Genomic DNA, 20,515 nt, shown 5'->3' on the forward strand with positions numbered 1-20,515 from the left:
CCAACTGGTCCTGCAGAAGGGATCACCTGATCTAATTCATTTCTGGTACCTTTAAAGCAGGATTAGGCCCTGTGCTTTTCTAAAAGCTGTTTAAAAGGCTTCAAAGCCAAACTCGAGGAACGTTTAGTGAGTGAAGGAGGAGGATAGAAACGTGGATATTTAACTAGGAGTGATGACCTAGCTGTTATTTTGGCAGATTTCTGGTAACAGCCAGAAGGCAGCACCAGCCACGAGCCCACCCAGCCCTGCAAGGATGGACAGAGAGCATTTTCAGCAGCACACTCTGTGCTTGAAGATGCTGTGGAAGGGGAAGAGACTCGCTGCTGAGAGGGAAGTGCAGGAAAGGGAGTTGGAGGATGCCCCACATCCAACAAATGTTCAAATCCAGCTCTGGAGCGGGACAAAACACCAAACAACCCCTGCCTTTCACACATTTGCATTAATCTCATCCACAATGCCAGCTGCCAGCCCCACACTCTCCAGCTCAGGGTGGCTGTGCTCTCTAGAGCCAAACAATCCATGCAGAGCTGTGTTTTTCTTGCCAAAGGGAGCTCCTTACCTGATGGCTTCCTTGCCATCGAAGCCCGGCGGCATCGGCTCGGTGTCACCGCCCAGAACGGGGTCGTGGCTGCTGCCAGCCCTCACCCCCACGTACCCACTGCTGCCCCTGAGCCAGTAGGAGGGTCTCAGGAAGAAGGCCGGAGGATGTGGGACCCCGTACTTGCCTGAATCAGAGGAAGAGAAGGTGAAATATGAACCCCAAAACCTCCATCTGTCAACTCTGGTAAACGCCCAGCCCAGGCACCGCTCCCCCCGTGCAGAACATGAACTTCCAGCAGAGTGAAAGAATTGATAAACTCTGCAATTTAAATTGTCCATATCTATAAATGCAGGTGGGGAATAATCACACCCATTTACAACCCCTTGGGTTCCAAAAAATCAGGACAAGTCCTGCAACACCCTTCCAACCCCTTGGTCAGGGCTGTCAGAGCAGGATCTCACTGCAGGGTTGCAGTTTTCTCTCCTCCCACCACCCCTGGGGTAACTTTCCCTCTACAAAGCAGGGAATTATAGAAGACAAAGCAATTAAGTTTGCGTTTTCCCCCTCACATTTTCACTCACCAGGCAAAACCTTATCAAAGTAGATGGCCAGCAGGAAATACAAGACACTGTCGAGGCTCAGGATGAGGTACAGCTTATAAAAAGGGTACGACTCCGGGGTAAATGCTGGTCCATATTTTTCTAGTTTTACCATCTAGGGGAGGAAAAAAAGGCAAAAAAAAAAAGCAAAATTCAACATTTCCTTCAGACAGAAATACTTTGTGTGAGCTACTGCTGTGTCATCACAGCCATTTCCACTCAAAACCAATTCACTCGTGACCACAACGCTGTTCCTAAGGAGGCAAAGGTTTTATTCTGACCACAAGCACCAGAAATGCCTCAGTAAGCTGAATTTCAAACCATGCAGAAGTTACAGAGTGCTGTTTGCAAAGGCAGCACTTCCAGCCCTCAGTTCCTGCAGCCCTTGGTACCCACCAGCCACATCCCGCTGCTCATTTTACAGAGACTTCAATTTGTTGCAGGAAAATTTGTGATGCCCATGAGTGTCCAACCCTCTTTGCCACGATTTAGCACAGATTTTAAAGATCTTTTTTAGGGTTTTTTTGAGCCAAGTTTCTTTTCAAAAGCAGAGGGGGTGACTGGAGGTGCAAGTTTGTGGATTTGGGGTTGTTCTGGAGATGCAAATTGTGGATTTTGCTGCTCTCTGGCAGGATTTTTGGGGCTGAGCTTTTGGGATGCACTGGTTTTATTGTGGACATACCGTTGCAAGGCCAGCTGTGAAGGCAAAAGGACTGAAGAGGTTTAAAGTCCATTCCAAAGCTCGTGGCAGTTTTTCAAACAATGTCAAAAAGCCCAGTGCCCCAAAGAGGATGTGAAGGAGAAATCCCACAAAACTGGAAATGTTTGGCTGCTTTAGCAACGAGCTGAGCAGGAAAGTGAAGTGAATCTGCAGCAGAGAAAACCAGTAGTTAGCAGGATGCAGTTCTGCAGCAATTAAAAATAAAACAACACCAAAGTAGGAGCAAAATTAGAGACCCAGCTGGGTTATGGTTGTTCCCTCTAAATGCACAAGGCTTTGTCCAGCAGGTCTGAGATTTAGGGACAGGCAAATCACTCCCAGCCTCATTTTAGCACCTCTCTCTTTACTCTGATTTCGAGTCAGAATCTCCCAAAATATAATAAGAGTGGTATAAAAAAATGTACAAAAAAGAACCTAAAACTTAGCCTATAAAAAATAACAATGAATCACAGCAGAGTATTTTTGTTACTTTCTCGTGTAATACCAGCCCTGAAAAACTCTGCAGATATTTTAATTAAGAAAAAAAAAAAAAAGGAGCATCATATAGGAATACAAATGTAAACTTACAGATGCCATGCCATAAAAGAAATAAAAAAAATACAGTTCCAAGAAGCTGTTGTGATTAAAAACTTCACTCAGGGTGACCCAGGTCAGCAGGCTGGCTGTGATGGAGACGTACACGGTGTACTGCAAACTCCAGGATAACCTACAAGGGAAGGCACAGTTATTTCTGTCCCTGAGCACGGCAACACCAGCCATGACATAGCCAAAGTGGTATGAATTCAAAGATTTCGTTTTTTCAACCATTTTTACTTTCCAGACTGGGCAGGTGCAAATATCAGAGAGGCTCAGGAAGGGTCAGGGTGGAAGGGACACGGAGGGTCGATGTCTCGGCTCAAAAAGGGACATCAGAAATGTGTCCAGGTGGGTCTGGAGTATCTCCAGCGAGGGACACTCCACATCCTCTCTGGGGAGCCTGGTTACTGCTCAGGAAAAAAGCTCTTCCACAAATTCAGGCCTGGCACGTGCCCAGATCTCTGCAGCTGCAGTGACGGCAGCGAGGGGACACAGAGAATCTGCAGCCAGGACCTTCTGTCCATGTGCTTTTCCAATGATGTGAAACATCCATGCCCAGGTGGGTTAGGAAGCCTGTTTGGACAGACCCTGGGTTAGGAAGCCTGTTTGGACAGACCCTGTGCCCCTCCTCTGCTCCAGTATTTTGGGATTCTCCAGATTTTGTTGTTTCTTTGCTGTTCCTGTGTGTTCCACCCATTTTCTGGAGGCAAACAACCCCTCCACACCCAGAACCCTGCTGCACACGCCCCCGCTCCACCAGGAGGGCTCCTCCTCTTTTTGGGGATGAGAAGGGTAACAAAACAACTACAAAATAGCTGTCTCAGAGCAACAGGCTTGGAAACAGAGGTCCCCCAGCAAAGAGAACCCCAGAATGGTTTAGACACCTCAAAATCCCCTAATTCCACCCCTGCCATGGGCAGGGCCACCTCCCACCAGACCAGGCTGCTCCATACACTTGATAAAACAATCCCTGTAATCACACATGGATTTCTGAGGCTTACCAGAAGGAAATGTCTTGCAGACCCATGGCTCTCATCAATATCTTCAGCTTCTTCTTCTCCTTGAGAACTTTCACTGATAAAAAGTGCATGTATGGGCAGTAGCTCAGTAGGGCACAGATAATGAACCAAAAGTAATCCAGTTTGAACAGAGGTTTCATCACAGTTTGCAGGTGAACGCCAGTAATTGACTTCATTTCTTTCCACACTGAGTGGTTGGTTTTCATCTAAAGGAAATCAGAAATTAGATTGATTGCATTTTTGCAATGAAATAGCCAACATCAGCACAAACAGCGGGTTACAAGCATTAAAATTATTTGTGACTAATAGGGTTACATTTATAAGCAAATAACAAGTAATTAGTATATTTTTGTGCTGACTTGCAATAAACATTAAATCCTTGTTCCATTCACTGCCTCGAGCCATGAGAATGATCTGTCATTCTTTTACATTTTGAATTACACTAATTATTTAAGCAGCTGATGACCACAGAAAATCAGAGCATCACAGGATCCCAGAATGGTTTGGGCTGGAAGGGACCCCAAATATCCCTTTTTTCCACCCCCTGCCATGGGCAGGGACCCCTCCCACTATCCCAGGGTGCTCCGAGCCCTGTTCAACTTGCCCTTGGACACTTTTAGGGCTGGAAAAATGAACTGGCTTGGTGGTTTTCTTGGTGTTTGGGGTGTTATCTTCCCCTTTATTTTTGGTTTAATCAGTTTGGGTTTTAAGTTCACACAGAACTGTGGGAAGAACAGCAGATTCCACCATGAGCACACTTACTTCTATGACTGCTGCATCAATGCTGGACTGCACTGAGAGGAAGCCCCCGTACCAGTACAGAGGAACTTTGCAGTGCTTTGCTGAAAAATCCCAGCAGGTTTCTGTTGGGAAAACAAGTTAAAAAAATTAATATTAATAAATTTCCATATACATACTTGTGCATGACATGTGGGGTTGAAAATGAGTTTTACCTAAGTGTGAGGAAATCAAGATTTGGGGTTTACTCAGCCTTTTATCTTCGAATGTGTTAAATCTCTGGCCAGGGACATTAATGCACACACAATTCTCATTTTCCAGGCATGATTTGATGCGTTAAGGCACAAAAGGGAGATGGGGAAAAAGGCACTGGATGATCTCTGAGCTCCCTTCCACCCCAAACCGTTTTGGGATTTTCAGATTCTCTGTCTGTGGGTGACATTTATGTTCTTACAGCTTTTTTCTCTGATTTTTTTTTTCCCTTTACAGGCCCAAACCCTCAAATTTTAACTCATGTCTTTCTCAAGCCATTTGGCACATGCAGCCTCCATCCCTTTGGGGTGCCACAGAAATCCAGCTGAACAGTTTCTAATGCAAAATCAAAGCCTGGGGTTTCGTTTATTTTGTTACCTATGTGCTCAAAGCCTTCATTTGGAAACACTGCTTTGCCCACTTGAAATCTGAGCGTGTAGGAGAAGTCATCCTTAAAAACAACACCAATCATTTCCTCCTCCAGAAGTGCTTTTTCTTCCATTTTTGCCTCATTTTCCACCTCTTCTATTATTACACCTGCCATTAGAATAAATCATTAATTTTGAAAAAGGAAGAAAGAAACCAAACCAGCACAGGTGTTGTCTGAATGTTCAGACAACAATGAAAACTGGCATCACCACAATTTTTCCCCCTCAAAAATCAGGTGGGACAAATGCTCTTGTGCCCCACTGCCACGAGGGTGGGTCAGGTCCCCTTCAGACCCTGCAGCAACACGGATTTAAGAGCTTTTACCCCTCAGTGATGAACTGGAAGCCACTTTTGCCATGATTCTCCGGGTGCTGTTGGTTGCAGGGGTGTACATGAGGGTGACCCCCGAGGCGTTGAAGGCGGGGTCGTCCAGGCGCCCCAGGGCCTTGTAGGGGAACTCCTGGGTGGGGTAGTACATGATCAGCCCCGCAGAGTCCCGCAGGATGTACAGGAAAACCAGCGAGGCCACCCATTCCTGCAGGGAGGGAAGGAGAGGGGGAAATGCAGAGGTGAGGGGCAGAACATGATCAGCCCCATGGAGCCACACAGCGTGTACAGGAAAACCAGCGAGGCCACCCATTCCTGCAGGGAGGGAGGGAGGAGGAAGGGAGGAAAGAAAGGAGAGGAAGGAAGGGAAGGAAGGGAAGGAAGGAAAGGAAGGAGAGGAAGGAAATGCAGAGGTGAGGGGCAGAACATGATCAGCCCATGGAGCCACACAGCATGTACAGGAGAGCCAGCGAGGCCACCCATTCCTGCAGGGAGGGAAGGAAAGGGGGAAATGCAGAGGTGAGGGGCAGAACATGATCAGCCCCATGGAGTCTCGCAAGATGTAGAGGAAAACCAGCGAGGCCACCCATTCCTGCAGGGAGAGAAGGAGGAAGAAAGGAAGGAAGGAAGAAAAGGAAAGGAAGGAGGGAAATGAGGGGGAAATGAGGGGTAGTACACGATCAGCCCCGCAGAGTCCTGCAGGATGTACAGGAAAAGCTGCGAGGCCACCCATTCCTGCAGGGAGGGAGGGAGGGAGGAAGGAAGGAGAGGAAGGAGAGGAAGGAGAGGAAGGAGAGGAAGGAGAGGAAGGAAGGAAATGAGGGGTAGTACATGATCAGCCCCATCAAGTTCCACAGAATGTACAGGAAAAGCTGCGAGATCACCCATTCCTGGAGAGAGGGAAGGAAGGGGGGAAATGCAGAGGTGAGGGGCAGCCCAGTGAAGTGCTGGTGCCTCAGGATTTAGCTTTTCTGTTTTTCAGATACACTGCTTTAGGGTGTAACTCTAAAACTGCACAGCTGCTGTTCTCCTGTTTTACCAAGACAAAAAATTCCTCTCCAGGCCTGGCAATCAAGGACACCTCGGTGTCGCCACATTTCTCTTCACAGAGAAAAGCAAGGCACAGTTCTTCCCAAGAATATTTCTGGGTTTCACATTCTCTGAACCTCAGAGGAAGAAAAAACAGTTCTTATCATTTGCTGTGCCTGCGTTTGTGCAAAAGCAGAATGCAATTTGGAGATTGTTCACCCAAAGTGATGGTGTTTTGTTTCCTTGGCCTGTCCTGTGTGTGTGTGTGGGGACTGTCAGCTCACAGCCACGAGATCAGTGCAGTGTGTGCAGGCTGAGTGCTTGGCAGATTCAGTTTAGATGTAATGTAACATAGTGTAGAATAATACAGTATAATAACGTCATTAATTAGCCTTCTGATAAGATGCAGCCAGATGCATCATTCTCTCCCCTCACGGGGGGTGCCTGCAAACACTGTGCCTCACTGCCTCAGGCCTGGGCAGATGTAAACAACAGTGAACTGGGGGGGAAACTTGGAGTAAATGACTTCATGACCTGAAGCTGTAATTGGAGGATTAACCCCTGATATGTAAATGGACCAAACTTATAATTGTCTGAAAAACTCGTGACATTGTCCATCTTGTGTACCCCTCAGAGGCTTCTGACTGCCCCAGGTGTATTTATTGAAGGCCTGCAATAAATGCCCACGTTTATTCCCTTAGTCTTGCCTCTGTTTTAGGCAGCCACTCCAAGGCTTTGGGGAGGCTCCTCCAGGACCCTTCTAACCCAGCCCTGACCCCACTGCCCAGCCCAGCTCCAGGCCTTTCCCCTGTGCACGAGGGAGAGCTGTTCCACAGGTGTGATGGTTTTCCAATCCCACCAAGGTTTCAGATGGAAAACATGTTTTCTTAGTCGCAGAGCCAGCGAGGTCTGTGGATAATTTGACACTGGAGCCATGAATTGGACATTGTGTTCCTCTGCACAGGGCAGGATCAACAAGCAAAAGCCAGCAGCCAGCTTTGTCACGAGGCAGATCTGTAGTGTCACAGGAAGGAGGAACTGCTGACATTTCCCAGGGAACCACAGCTGAGCCTTCTCACATCCCCTCACACAAAAACAATGCAACGTGAAAATACTTTGTAGTAAAAATCCTGATTTCCCTTTGGAAGAACTGACACTTGCCTGAAAACTTTTTGACTTCATCCTCCACACCAGAAGAATATTTTTCCACAGGAGAGCACAGGTTTGCTGAAATATTTGTGAGGCTTTCTTGGATGCCCCCTGCATTTTTCCAGCTAAGATGAGAAAGAAAATTATGTAATTTAGAATAAAACAGGACACTGGGAGTTAAACAGCACTTCAGAGGAAGCCAGCAACATGCCAGAGGGGGAGAACGTGTTTCCTTAACTCTGGACAACTAAAAATGAAAGGAAATGGACCAAGATCATGCAAGGGAACAGAGAGCTGGGCTGCAGTCTGAGCTGCCTCTTCCACATGCACAGATTCATCCTTCCTCAGCCAAATTCATCCTTCCTTATCCAAATTCATCCTTCCTCACCCACACTCATCCTTCCTCATCCAGGTTCATCCTTCCTCACCCAAATTTATCCTTCCTCATCCATACTAATCCTTCCTGATCCAGACTCATCCTTCCTGATCCAGACTCATCCTTCCTCACCCAGGTTCGTCCTTCCTCACCCAAATTCATCCTTCCTCACCCAAATTCATCCTTCCTCATCCAGATTCATCCTTCCTCATGCAGGTTGATCCTTCCTTATCCATATTCATCCTTCCTCACCCACACTCATCCTTCCTCATCCAGGTTCATCCTTCCTCACCCAAATTTATCCTTCCTCATCCATACTAATCCTTCCTCATCCAGACTCATCCTTCCTCACCCAGGTTCATCCTTCCTCACCCAGACTCATCCTTCCTCATCCAGATTCATCCTTCCTTACACAGGTTTACCCAGGTTCGTCCTTCCTCACCCAAATTCATCCTTCCTCACCCAGATTCATCCTTCCTCATGCAGGTTCATCCTTCCTCACCCAAATTCATCCTTCCTCACCCAGATTCATCCTTCCTCACCCAAGGAGGCTTTGTGGAACAGACAACTGCTCACTTTCCCTGTTTCACTGCAGGAAGTGAGTTTGTGTCTGGCCTCAGACACGTGGTTTGTTGGCAAAGCACTGCTCACGTGCTCTGGCTTCTGAACCAGGCCCTCAATCACGTTACAAACCCTGGGCAGATGCTAAAAATAACCTAAAATAGAGGCTGCCACTGCCCGCCTTCACCAGGCTGGTAAGAGAGCAGCTTGTTCTGTTTTCACCCAGATATTGAGGAACTTTAATACAGTTAGAGCAGGGCAGGATTAGAACGCCCATGTGCTCCTTAATATCCTCCTAAATGCTGAGCAGGGACTATTTCTTTGGGATATTTATTTCAGCTCCAGATTTAATCCTGTGGCCAGGCATCAAGAACAGGAGCTAGTTCAGAGTGATGGGTTTCACCCCCATCCCAGGGAAGCAGGTCAGGGAACCTCCCAGCATGTTTTTGTGGTTTAATCCTTTCAAATGGCTGAAACCCAAAATCATAAAAACCCAAAATCAAAGCAATGTCCAAGGCAGAGTGCTCCATTCCCCTTGGACAGCCTTCCTGATTTCATGGACTGGGCAGCTGGAGCTAATAAAGGCTTCCACTGCTCTGTCCCCTTCACTGCTTGTTTTTTGGAATAATTAAATATTTGTGTACTGCAGGGGCAAGGGATCCAGGGTCCCAGTTTACCTCCTGTGTTATCACAGGGCTTACCTTATTTTCTCTCTCTTTCCCTGCCCAAGCTTCCTCCCATGCTTCCTCCCTGCTGCCTGCACTGAGGATTAAAGGCAAATAGGAAGAGATTTCTAGGAAGTGTCACTTTTTTCTTTGTTTTGTTTTGTTTTTTGCTCAGGTTTGGATTTCAGTCACGAACTGAAAGCAGCAGCTCAGCCCAGGATGTTTGGGTGGTAGACAAAGTGTGGTGGTGTTTGGATAACAAGGAAAACATGATGGTCTTTCAAAGATGCACGGAATCTCTACAGTCACAACAAACAATTTTGAAATTGTGGAGCAAATCTAAAACTTTTTACAACATTTAAATCAAGTTTCTACCTGTTGTAATTTACTTTTTGCCTGTGCAGCAAGGAGCAAATACCACTGGGAGTCAAATATGAAGCCAGGAATTCAAACAAGTGATGCTGCCTACAAAGGCTGTGGAATTTAACTTTCAGTTAGAAACCTAATAAATATTAGCTATTATTAACTTTAAATTAGGTATCTAATTAATCTATTAGATAATTATCAAAGAGGTAAAAAATACAGCCAAGAGAGAATCCTCTGCGTGGCCTGAGGCTCAAAACTTCGGATGCAGAAGGCAAAATAAACACATCAGAAACCGGAGGCAGTGATGTTTGGGAAACTTTAATCCAGTTAAGAGCATCTCTTGTAAAGCTGGATGTCTCCAGGGGCTCATTAAGTGCATCCAAACTTCCTCCTCTCCAGGAACTCCCTGCCAAGGTGTTGCAATAACTTTTCCTGGATCCTACACTCAGCTCTGCTCCACCAGAAGCTGTCCCAGGAAGGCACATCCCATATAATCCCTTTATTTACTATCTCAGGGAATTCCTCTTTGGCACCTCTTCCCACTGTTTTCCTCTATAAATTTAACTTTTGGAGGTCTGTTTGAAGATGTCCTGCTCATTGTAGGGGGGTTGGACTGGGTGACTTTTAGAGGTCCCTTCCAACCCGAAGCATTCCTGGAGTTTATGATTTTAGTTCCTAAAGTCATGCTGCTCTTCAGGAGCTCTGGCAGGAGCCTCTCAATTTTGAGTTCAAGGGGAGAAACCCATGCTGGATCTCACACTTCCCAGAGGATCCACTGGCTTTCCCAGAGCCAAGGAGGAATCCCTGCACGTGGAGAGTGCAGAGGTGCTCTTTCCATCCCCTCCCCTTTGCCAGTTCTTGCAGTTTTTTGTGTTTGCATCTGATAAATGCGAGACAGATTTGCCCTGACTCCACTCCAGCTCAGACTGGAACAGGTTGTTTTTGTCTTATTTTCAACTCGAAAATAACAACTCTAAGTCTGCCCTGAATCAAAGCTCAACACTTCAGCTCATACAGAGAAGTGAAATTTGGGGGTTTTGTATTTTTAGATGCCTTTAGTGACAACAAGGCAGGAGGAGGAGAGCAAAGGGAGGGATCATCACCCAGTGCTGAACCTGCAGCTCTTCACCTGCAGCCACGTGGAGAACCAAAATCCACACACACCCAGAAAAGCTGAATATTTTTGCTCCTTTTCCTCTAAAATATTTTGTTGTGAACTTCTAGTCCACTAGAAAACAGAGCTGGAAGGTGCAACTTCCGTGCATTCAGCATCATAAAGCACTAATTAGGAAAAACTCATCATCCCCTCATGAAAACTCAAACCCTGCATGGAGAATTTTCCCATCCCTACTTCTAAATTAATTTTCCCCTTGAAAAAAGGAGAGATGTGTGACTCCTTACCTGCTGGTGTGTTTTCCATGGGGAGCAGGTCTCCTGCAGCTCTGAGGTGTCTGGGCTGCTGGTCCCTTTTCAGCCCCAGGGAGGCTCAGCTCGGTGGCCCAGCCCGGTGGCCATGCCCCTCTCCAGGCTGACGTCACCCGGGCAAACCCTCCCAAAACTTCTGGAGAGATGACCCAACCTTGGAACAGCACCTACAACCAGCTGGCCCCGAGCCTGGGCGTGTTTGCAGCACGCTTTGGAGGATTGCACTCAACTCCTGCAGATGTTCCCAGCAGGCAGCAGAGTTGGGGTGGCCTGGGATGGGGGAACCTTCACTCCTGAGAGGTGGCAAAGCCACTTTGTCCCTGGCCCAGCTTCTCCAGAGGGAAAACTCTGCTGCCTCGTCCCCATCGTGCCCAGAGCCTGACTCAGCAAATGCTCCTTCCTCTGCTGAGACAAACCCTGCACCCCAGCACCGAGGGGTTTTTAGTTCTTTCTCCTTTCCCTGTTGTTTTGAGCGTTTTTTTAATCCAAATTTCCACTCCTTTTAATTGCTTTTCCAGCAGCTGCCGCACAGCTGGAAGCAGGATGGAACGTGTTGGGCGTTTAAAAACAAAACATCTTTCCAGTGGATCTGCATTCAGAACAGGGAGGTGAGGAAATCAGAGAAGCCAGGGATCCAAAGGAGCCGGGAGGATGCACGGCCACGGGATAATTCAACGAGTTAAATGAATTTGACTGTCCCGGAACTTCCACAGCTCCAGGATTGTGCATCTGATTTGCAGAGCTGCCTCAAACCACAGGGTTGTTGCTTAACAAAAGGCTGGGGCTCTGCTGCAGCTGCTGATTTTCTCATTTTCAAGGCATGAGCTCATTTAGGAGAGGAGCAGAAACGTTTTCCGGCATCCCTTCGTGTTGGGCAACAGGGGAGCAACGGGCAAGGCTCCTGCAAGAAGCCCATCTGAGTGCACTTCTCCAAAAAAGAGCACTTTTCTGAGCAAAACCTGTGCCTCAGTGTGGGACCCAGCCCTGCCCTGACGGCACATTAGCTACAGAAAAGGCTTTTTCACAGAAAAATGACACCAAGCACTCCTTGGGGCTCCCCATCCTGCTCCTGGCCCTGCTGCTGAAGTGGGACCCCAACCCCTCAGGGCTTCACTTCAGATATTAAAATATCTGCTGATATTAATATCATTATATCTGCTGATTCAATGTTATTATATCTGCTGATATTTCAGTATCTGCTGATATTTTTTCTGATTAATTAATTCCCCCAAGCAGATGCTCCAGAGGATTTCTGAGAAGGGGACTCAGGACCAGCCCTTGTATCTGCCAGGAGCAGGAGAGGGGCTGGGAAGGGAGCCAGACCCTTCCAGGGGGACATGCCAAGCAAAGGAAAAAGGAACAGCAAGAGCTCTGGGAAGCCCTTATCAAAGGGAAATTCAGCATGTTAAATCAGGGACTTTCTGGACATCTCTTAAAAGAAGCATTATAAGGGAACGAATTAATTTTACAGCTTAAAAAAAAATAAAAATCCATTGGCACACTGCCCTTCCACACCATCAGAAACAAAAGAGTATGAACTGCTGGGAACTGTCCCCAAGCTCAGATTAAACTTCTTTGGGGTTATTTCCTCTCCACTCAGGAGCTCAGGGAGCACAAACTCCTTTTATTTTGCTGCACCCTTCACTGACCCATGAGGCTGGAGGTGACCACCTCCTCCTGCTCCCCAGCAGGGTCTGTGCTTGGAGCTGGCAGGCCCACAGGACAGGCCAGCAGCAGACAGTGCCCTCCACCCCTGCAGAGCATTTTCATGTCCCACCTTCAGCCAAACCTCCCCCATTCCACTGCCCCTCACCCCCGGGCCAGCACCCACCCAGTCAGTTCACCTTGGGCACAGCTCCAAGCACAAAAATGAATTGTTTTATTTTAACTGGGGTTAATTTTCCAGTGGCTGGAGGTGATTCACCCCTGCAGATGGACGATGTGCCATGCCAGGAGCACGCAGCTGCCGTGGGGTCACCGCTAGCCCAAAGCTGGGCTGGCGCATCCCGGCGTTGCAACACTGCAAAATTCCCCCCAATTCAGTTTAAAATATGTAAATACTGCAGCCCCAGAGCCCTGGCCGTGCCAACAGCCAGAGCCCTCCACGCTCTGCCTGAGCCCAACCACCTGAAACTCTGCTGCACCCCAAAATCAGCCCAGGCTTTGAGAACCATCCCCATTTCCAGCACGGCAAAACAACCAGAAAGGCACGAGTTGAACAACCCAATCCATCTTTATTTTGGAAGTACTTCTGGCTGGGAAAGGAAAACCCTCACCTTTACAAGCACAGCCAGGTGCTGAAAGAAAGGCAAGTGTGTAAAGGGAGCTGCACGTGGTCCGGCAGCAGGAGGAGTGTCCCAAAGGTGTCACCTTCAGGCTGACACCCTCTGCTTCTGCTGCCAGAGCTCTGCGTGTTGGCTGTGCAATAAATCTCACTTGCTGAACACAGATACTCTAAAATAAGGACATTTCTTGGGAACATAAAACCAGACACCTGAAACTCTCCACAGAAAAACACAACCTTGTCACAACAGCACGAAGTGGAGGAAGTGTTCTCCGAGCTTTGGATCCATCACAACAACCCTGCAAGGCAGCTCCAACCAGCTCACCTGGGAACGGTGACCCAAACCGGCTGGATTTACCCCAAATCCCCCCAAATCCAGTTTATCTCTGGGAGCACAGGCTGGGTGTGTGTTGGCTGGATGGGATTTGGAATGGCACTGATAACAGCTGAACTAAGAGCTTCAAATGCCAGGAATAAATCTGCTGTTCCCAGGGCATTCCCTGGTTTAATTTTGCCTGTTTTTTTCCCTATTCTGGCAGGTACAGACATCTTAGGACGCTTTGAAGCACTTCCGACATGAGGACAGTGATGTTTTGGGGGGGAATTTTGCCCCACTTTAACAGGTGATGTCACCAGGCCAAACAGATCCCACCCAAACAAGGAATTAATTAAATGAGCCAAATTCTCTGTCCTTTCTGTAGCTGCACAAAAACCAGTGCCACCATCCACTGGGCTCCTCCAAGATAAACAACAGCACCAAACTGAGCTCATCTGGTTTCTAATCCAAAGTTTTCCCATCTGAAATGTGAGGAAATGTGGAAACATCTGAAACAGACAGCACAGAACTATTTTACAGACTATTAACTCCAAGTGAAAGAATAAATTCAAGGCAGGCTGCTCACAGGTCACACTAATTCCCTAAATCCAGGTGACAAGAATGTGCTGGATTGATGGGCAGGTGACACTTGGCTGAAACACCACTGGCAAAAAGACACCAAAGAAATGTGGGATTTGGGAAAAATGCACTCAGCTTGTACACACCTGCAGGGGGAAGTGCCAAGAGAGTTCCGAGTCCCAAATTGCTCCAAAGAAAGGCAAAAGCTCAGAGCTCCCAGCCAGCAGCAGGGCTGGGGCTGAATAAACACAACACCTGAATTTGGGGTTTTTTGTTTCTTTTCTGACAAGTTTCACCCCTGTCAGGCAGTGCTGGAGCTGCAGTTTGCTTTAATCTTGTCCTTTTAACCCCTCATTTCCAGGGCTGTGCTTCCCTGGGATGTTCAGGGCTTTCTGTAGGGCTTGGGCTCAAATTTTAACTACAAACTGTGCATTTCTATGCAAGCTATGGGTACAAAAGAGGAAGTAAAATTCTGCATAAGGAGTTCACGTTTCCCTATATAAGAAACTGATGGAAACAGATTTTGGCTGAACACACTGATAAACCATTTTCAGACACATCACACACATTATTGCCTGATAATTACAAACAGCCGGGACACACAAGTCCAACTTTACCTATTTTTTTGAGTTTTCTCAAGAAAAACCAAGGTCTTTTCTAACTTTAAAGCGAAGCTACATAAATGATATGACTTATGAAGCCAATGTCTCAATAGAAACACATCTCTGTGTCTGTTCATTGCAGAGCAAAATGAACTGGGAGCAATCTTTAATTTCCCCTTAGAAAACCAAAACAAAAAAAAAAAGTGATTATAGCTTTGTGTAGAAAAAACAAAAAAATTAATATATTTTCAACTTACATCTGTCATATCTCAGGCTAAAGGACCACATATTCTACTCTTCTTAGTGCTTCTATGCAGACCAAAGGCACCTTTCTTAGGGGTGAGGCTGTGAATTGGGACCCTTTTGTTTGGGGTTTTACAAAGGGGGTGACAAAATGGGCCCTGCGTTACTGACTGCAACCACAACAACGAGGGACTGGGAAACACTGGAGCTCATGAATGCACTGGCAAGGAAAATGCAACCATCTCCAAAGCACTGCGTGTGAGAGCAGCTGGCAGGACACAGTCGTCACGGCCAGGGAAGGAATCCCACTGCTCTGAATGGAGACAGGGCCCAACCACACCCAGCCTGTGCACCCCCCGTGCCCCCCAGCACGCAGGACAAAGCCCAGTGGCCCCCACGAGGCAGCACGCAGCTGCCAGCCTGCGGGGCAGAGCACTGGCAGTGCCAGCAGGTGCCAGGTCTGATCTGCATGAACGTTCTCAGGCGGGTGGGACACCGAGCCGAGCTGGCCGTGCAGCTCAGGACCCTCCTTGCAGAGGGACAGGGACTCTGCAGTGGTTTCTCCCCTCTCTTCTAAGCAGGTGCATCTTCAAAGCAGCAGCAGGGGAGGCTGGGCTGGTGGAGGAGCAGGGATGGGCCTGCGGGATGGGCAGAGTGCCCAGCCACGGGCACGGCCAGACCCCGCAAAGCCGCGGGGCAGACGCTCCAGCAGAGACTGGCTCTGCTCAGACACAGGCTTTTCCTGCAGGACAGCCCAACCTCCTGCCCAGCAGAGCCAGGGGAGGGCAGGTGGCAGCTCCTGCACCAGCCACCAACTCCGGGAGACGCCGTGGCAGCGCCCTCCTGCCCAGCACAGCCCGGGAGCAGCGAGGGGAGGAGAGTTTGGGGTCAGCCAGAGGAGCAGGAGGATGCTCACAGCTCCTGTGGCATTATTCCCAAGGCCAGGATGGTGGGACACCCCCAGGGCTCCCAAACCCAGCTGTCCTTGCCCAGCCCAGCTCCAGGAGCAGAGGGAGGATTGGTGCTGGCACCGACAGGAGCACGAGGAGCTCAGAAAATGACTCGGTCCTCCTGCGTCCTCTCCCACCACAGGCTGCTGTTCAGGGTGCCAAAGCTGCTGTCCTCCTCCTCCTGCTCTTTAGCCAGCTCCACAAACACCTGGAAAAGATGGAGAAGACCCCATGCTCCTTGTAGGAACCTCCTTGGTCACAAATACAACTCATGCTAACATCCTCATGAGTATTCAAGGTATTGCTTCATCTCTGAGTAAGACATTTCTGGTATTTTTAGTATTTTGAGGTTTTTCTCCTTACTCCTACCCTCCCACCTCTTCAGAGCACAATGAAAGGGAAGTTCGACACTGAAGGACATTAATTGTCAGCAATAATTAATCCACAATAAGCAATTACAAGTCTCAGCTTCACCCTCCTTCCACCTACAAACAGCAAATGTCTGTTCTTGGAATAAATCAGAGCAGCTTTTCCACTAATACCACACATTTGCTTTCTTCCAGTCACTGCAGTTGGCATCTTATTTTTAGAGGGGAAAACGGGAATAAAGAGGAGCTGGAGAGCTGGCAGATGTGATTCACTTTGCAAAAAGGGAATTGAGTTTCCCAAAAATGCCCCAACAGGCATCAGCAAAGCAGCCCCAGTGGCCTGAGAGCAGAGCTCGGGGGATGAGCTGCCTGCACAGGGTGCATCACTATGGGATCATGGAATGCTCTGGGATGGAAGGGACCTTAAAGATCATCTCACCCAATCCCTGTCACAGGCAGGGACACCTTCCACTGTCCCAGGCTGCTCCAAGCCCTGTCCAGCCTGGCCTTGGACACTTCCAGGGATGAGGCAGCCACAGCCGCTCTGGGAATTTCATCCCAGCCCCTCCCCATCCTCCCAGCGAGGAATTCCTTCCAAATATCCCATCCACCCCTGCCCTCTGACACCTTCACCTGGCAGGGTTTACACTCAAAAACCAGGGTTTAAACTCACAAACCAGAATTCAACACACCTGTTCCAGTGTTGCTTGGGAAAAGCTGTAGTCCTCGATGTTGAAGGCGTGTTTTACTGGTGAAAGAATCAATAAGAGCAGATTTAGGGACACTTCACTTACTCTTGGTTTCCCAAGAAACAGAGTTGGGGACAAACATCAATAAAAGGAAATGAAATTAAATAAATTTGGAACAGAAATGGAGGAGTGACATCACATGGCACCAAGTGTCAGTTATGGGAGACAAAAGGATTTGTGTGTGTGATGTATGGCAAGCGCTTCATTACCTTCCTCCAGCTTGGAAAAAGAATGTGCAAGTGACTGTACATCTTCTTTAGGAATTTTATACGCCAGGATGGAAGCAAAACTGGAACAAAGAAGCAAAACAAATTTAACTTCAAGCAAAATCAAGTACAAATATGAATCCCCCGTGGAAAGGATTTGAACTCCTGTCCTGGAGGTTACTGCAGGCATTCTGACTGCCATGGTCACGCAGGAGAAGGGCAGTGATGCATCAGTTGAGACCACCCCAGTCTGTTCTAAGCTCATGCTCCTGCGCTCAGATTCAATCTTTTCTATTCTGCTTACTCATGGCAGGTTTGCTTCCTGGAGTCCTGAGGGTTTGGATTTCAGCTGAGCTAGGAGGTCTCAGCACGTCCTGGAAGTCTGCATAACGCAGCCCCCACTGCAGCCCAGGGAGCTGCTCTGCCCCGCACAGGGAGCTCTCCCCTCCCTCCCTGCCATCTCCCACGTTTGGGGAAGGATCTCAGTCACAGTCCCTTAAGGATCACACTGCTCTGGATGCCTGCAGTGCCCTTGGTGGAGTCTGTCCAGTCACCGAGCCAAACCCTCCGGCACAAACTCCGCGCTGCTGGTGGAGCAGCAGCCAGCCCACCCTGCAGCTGAGGCCCCCAGAGACCTCAGGCATTTCCAGGTAGGGGCAGAGAGTCAGAAACTCGGATTTCAGCCCTTTCCCAGGGGCCCTGACCCAGGAGGAAGCTGTCAGGCAACAGCTATGCAGAAATCCAGTTTTGCTTCCTCCGTGCCAAACATCTGTGTGGGCTCCCGGCCCCCGCCCTGCCAGCCCGGGCTCTGCTGCCTTCCAGATCCCTTCCTTTTTTTATTCCTCATTTTTTTTTAAGCTGTGTGTAAATATTTACATTCCTTCCCCGGTGCCAAGGAGCTGCTGTGAAATCGGAGGGTTTGATTAATATCAATATTTTCTGGGTGTCTGTCAAACCTCACCTTTCCTGGCGGTTGGCGTTGGGGAAGATGTGCAAAATCTGGCTCTGCAGATACTCCACCTGCTGCACATCTGCTGTTTCCCTTAGTTTCATTTCCAAGAAGTATCCTCTGCCAAACTTGCTCTTCAGGTGTTGGACAGTACCTATACACCTATAAATTACAGACAGAAAACACAAGTTGTACCCAAGCACGGCCTAACCTCAAACAGATCCTTTCTGCTGGGAAGGGTTCGTTTAAGGCACCAAATTAAAGGCACCAAATTTATCTGTGTTTTCAGAGGAATATACCAGCACAGCGGCCTGTGCCCCCTGGCCCAGGGGGGATCTGGGGGTACCTGAGCTGCCCTGACACCAGGATGGCCACACGGTCACAGACAGCATCTGCCTCCTCCATGTAGTGCGTGGTCAGGATCGCTGCTCTCTCCTTGTTTTTGAAGGCTGCTCGGATCGCCCGCCTGCAAAACACAACCCAAACCACCCCTGGACAAAACCATCTGGCAGGGAACAGCAAATCCTGCCTCAGTAGGAAAGGGGGGCTGTGATGGACCCTCTGTTTATGGATTGATGCTACCCCCGCAGCAACAATTAACACCTGAGTTTCCTAAAGACAGCTCAAATCCTTTTATTATTTTAAGGATTTCTTTCAACCTTCAAGCCTGTAATTCCCAAGTTGTTCTGGGAGAGGGCACAGCTGCTTGGCACCTGGCACACAGCTTGGGCTGCTGCTCCCCTTCTTGTGAGACCCCACCTGCAGTCCTGTGTCCAGCCCTGGGGCTCCCAGCACAGGAGGAGCTGCTGGAGCGAGTCCAGGGCAGGCCACGGAGATGCTCCAAGAGCTGGAGCACTTCTGCTGTGGACACAGGCTGGGTCTTGGGGGTGCTCATCCAAAGAGAAGCTCTGGGGAGACCTCAGAGCCCCTCCCAGGGCCTAAAGGGGCTCCAGGAGAGCTGGAGAGGCACTTGGGACAAGGGATGGAGGGACAGGACACAGGGAATGGCTTCCCCCGCCAAAGGGCAGGGATGGATGGGATGTTAGGCAGAAATTATTCTGCTTTAGAGGAAGATCTCCCTGCCCACAGCAGGGGGTGGAACTGGATCACCTTCATGGTCCCTTCCAACCCAGCCCACGCAGTTATTCCCTGTCTGTGGCTCGCAGGGAGGGGTAACTCAGCAGGGATAACTGTCCCCAGAGCAGCTGGGCCCCTGCAGCCACGGGCAGCACTCACCACATGTGCTGCTTGGCCTTGGGGTCCATCCCGGTGGAGGGCTCGTCCAGCAGCGTCACCCGCGGGTTGCCCAGCATGCTGAGGGCAAAGCAGAGCTGGGGGAGGCAGAGGGGCAGGGTGAGGACAGGGAGGGTGCTGGGGACCCCCAGGGTGACCCCAGAGCCCCCTTACCTTGCGTTTCAGCCCCATTCCCAACTTCTTCGTCGTCTTCTGCAGGTGGTCCTTTAAATCCAGCACGCTGGCGATGCTGGGGAGGGAAGGACCAGGTGGGGAAGGTTGGGAGGGGGATGGTTTGGCTTCCCCCTCACCAGAGAATGCAAAACAGCTCCTTTTGAAGAGCTCAGCTACAAATATTTGTGTATAAAGTTTAAAAAAAGCAAAGCAAAAAACAGAATTGGAGCTTCCACACAAAGCTACCTGTCCTGGAAGAGCCTTGGTGACAACAGAAAAAGCTCCAAGCTCAGGACTCCCCATCCTTGCAGCTTCTACAAAGGTCACTGTTAGTATTTGATAACCTTAAAAATAATTTTAAAAATATATCAAATTTGAAAATCCCAACTGAATTTTGTGTGGATGAATCTTGATCTCCTCATCTGCGAATTCACAACTGCAGAATTTCAACCAAGCTTGAAACCAAACTTAAATGGAAACAAAAACTGCATTAGGAAAGGTGAGAAGGGAAAAAAAACCCACAAAAAAAAGCCAAAACCCCTCCAGCAATAAGGGTGAAGATAAAAAAAGCTAAAGCAACTTCAGCTCAAGCACAAAGATTTCTGTAATGAACTACTCACCGCTTGATGACCTCTTTGACATCAGACTGGCTCATGCCTTTGATAGCACCGTAAATCTCAAAGTGCTCCTGCAGTGTGATATCTGGCCACAGAGGATTGGTCTGGGGACAGTACCCCACGAACTTCACAGAGTCATCCTCACTGCTCAGCCCCAGGGAATCATCTCCCATCAGAACCTGCGAGGAAAATGCCCAGACCTGAATTCAGAATGTTACACATTTTCAAACTCTTTTTGCATGGTTTTAGCAAAAAAAAAAAAATTTGCATGGTTTTAGTAAAATGCCCTCAGAACTGCTTGCAATAAAAACAGTAAAACTGAAATGTGTGTTGATTTTTTGTGTGACTGTGGCATGGAACATACCTGCCCACTGGTTGGCTCAATCTCTCCAACAAGCATATTAATTAAAGTGCTTTTCCCAGCTCCATTGGGTCCCAGCAAACCCAGGATTTCTCCTGAAAAGGGACAACA

At 48.5% G+C, this 20,515-nt stretch overlaps 2 protein-coding genes across 5 annotated transcripts in view; both read right to left on the reverse strand.

Moving 5' to 3' along the window:
- Positions 1-10,768, reverse strand: part of LOC119709485 (ATP-binding cassette sub-family A member 9-like) — a 31,050-nt gene extending 20,282 nt beyond the window's left edge. Inside the window, exons 1-10 of the mRNA XM_038157321.1 lie at positions 10,750-10,768; positions 7,393-7,505; positions 5,200-5,410; positions 4,825-4,983; positions 4,219-4,319; positions 3,439-3,662; positions 2,429-2,567; positions 1,823-2,008; positions 1,123-1,255; positions 560-725 (exon numbers count right to left, since the gene is read on the reverse strand). Of these exons, the coding sequence (XP_038013249.1) occupies positions 560-725; positions 1,123-1,255; positions 1,823-2,008; positions 2,429-2,567; positions 3,439-3,662; positions 4,219-4,319; positions 4,825-4,983; positions 5,200-5,410; positions 7,393-7,505; positions 10,750-10,768 (1,451 nt within the window). The remainder of the gene's footprint in view (positions 1-559; positions 726-1,122; positions 1,256-1,822; positions 2,009-2,428; positions 2,568-3,438; positions 3,663-4,218; positions 4,320-4,824; positions 4,984-5,199; positions 5,411-7,392; positions 7,506-10,749) is intronic.
- A 2,219-nt stretch (positions 10,769-12,987) lies between these two features.
- Positions 12,988-20,515, reverse strand: part of ABCA5 (ATP binding cassette subfamily A member 5) — a 50,091-nt gene continuing 42,563 nt past the window's right edge. For 3 of the 4 annotated variants that reach the window (XM_038157293.1, XM_038157296.1, XM_038157297.1), the window contains 9 exons: positions 20,408-20,499; positions 20,047-20,222; positions 19,427-19,502; positions 19,256-19,350; positions 18,366-18,485; positions 18,032-18,181; positions 17,074-17,153; positions 16,808-16,863; positions 12,988-15,955 (listed from right to left, as the gene is read on the reverse strand). In XM_038157293.1, the coding sequence (XP_038013221.1) occupies positions 15,848-15,955; positions 16,808-16,863; positions 17,074-17,153; positions 18,032-18,181; positions 18,366-18,485; positions 19,256-19,350; positions 19,427-19,502; positions 20,047-20,222; positions 20,408-20,499 (953 nt within the window). In that variant the 3' untranslated portion in view covers positions 12,988-15,847. The remainder of the gene's footprint in view (positions 15,956-16,807; positions 16,864-17,073; positions 17,154-18,031; positions 18,182-18,365; positions 18,486-19,255; positions 19,351-19,426; positions 19,503-20,046; positions 20,223-20,407; positions 20,500-20,515) is intronic. The other variant, XM_038157294.1, reaches the window with a different exon arrangement.

This window comes from Motacilla alba, chromosome 18, assembly GCF_015832195.1.
Source record: "Motacilla alba alba isolate MOTALB_02 chromosome 18, Motacilla_alba_V1.0_pri, whole genome shotgun sequence".
NCBI lineage: Eukaryota > Metazoa > Chordata > Aves > Passeriformes > Motacillidae > Motacilla > Motacilla alba.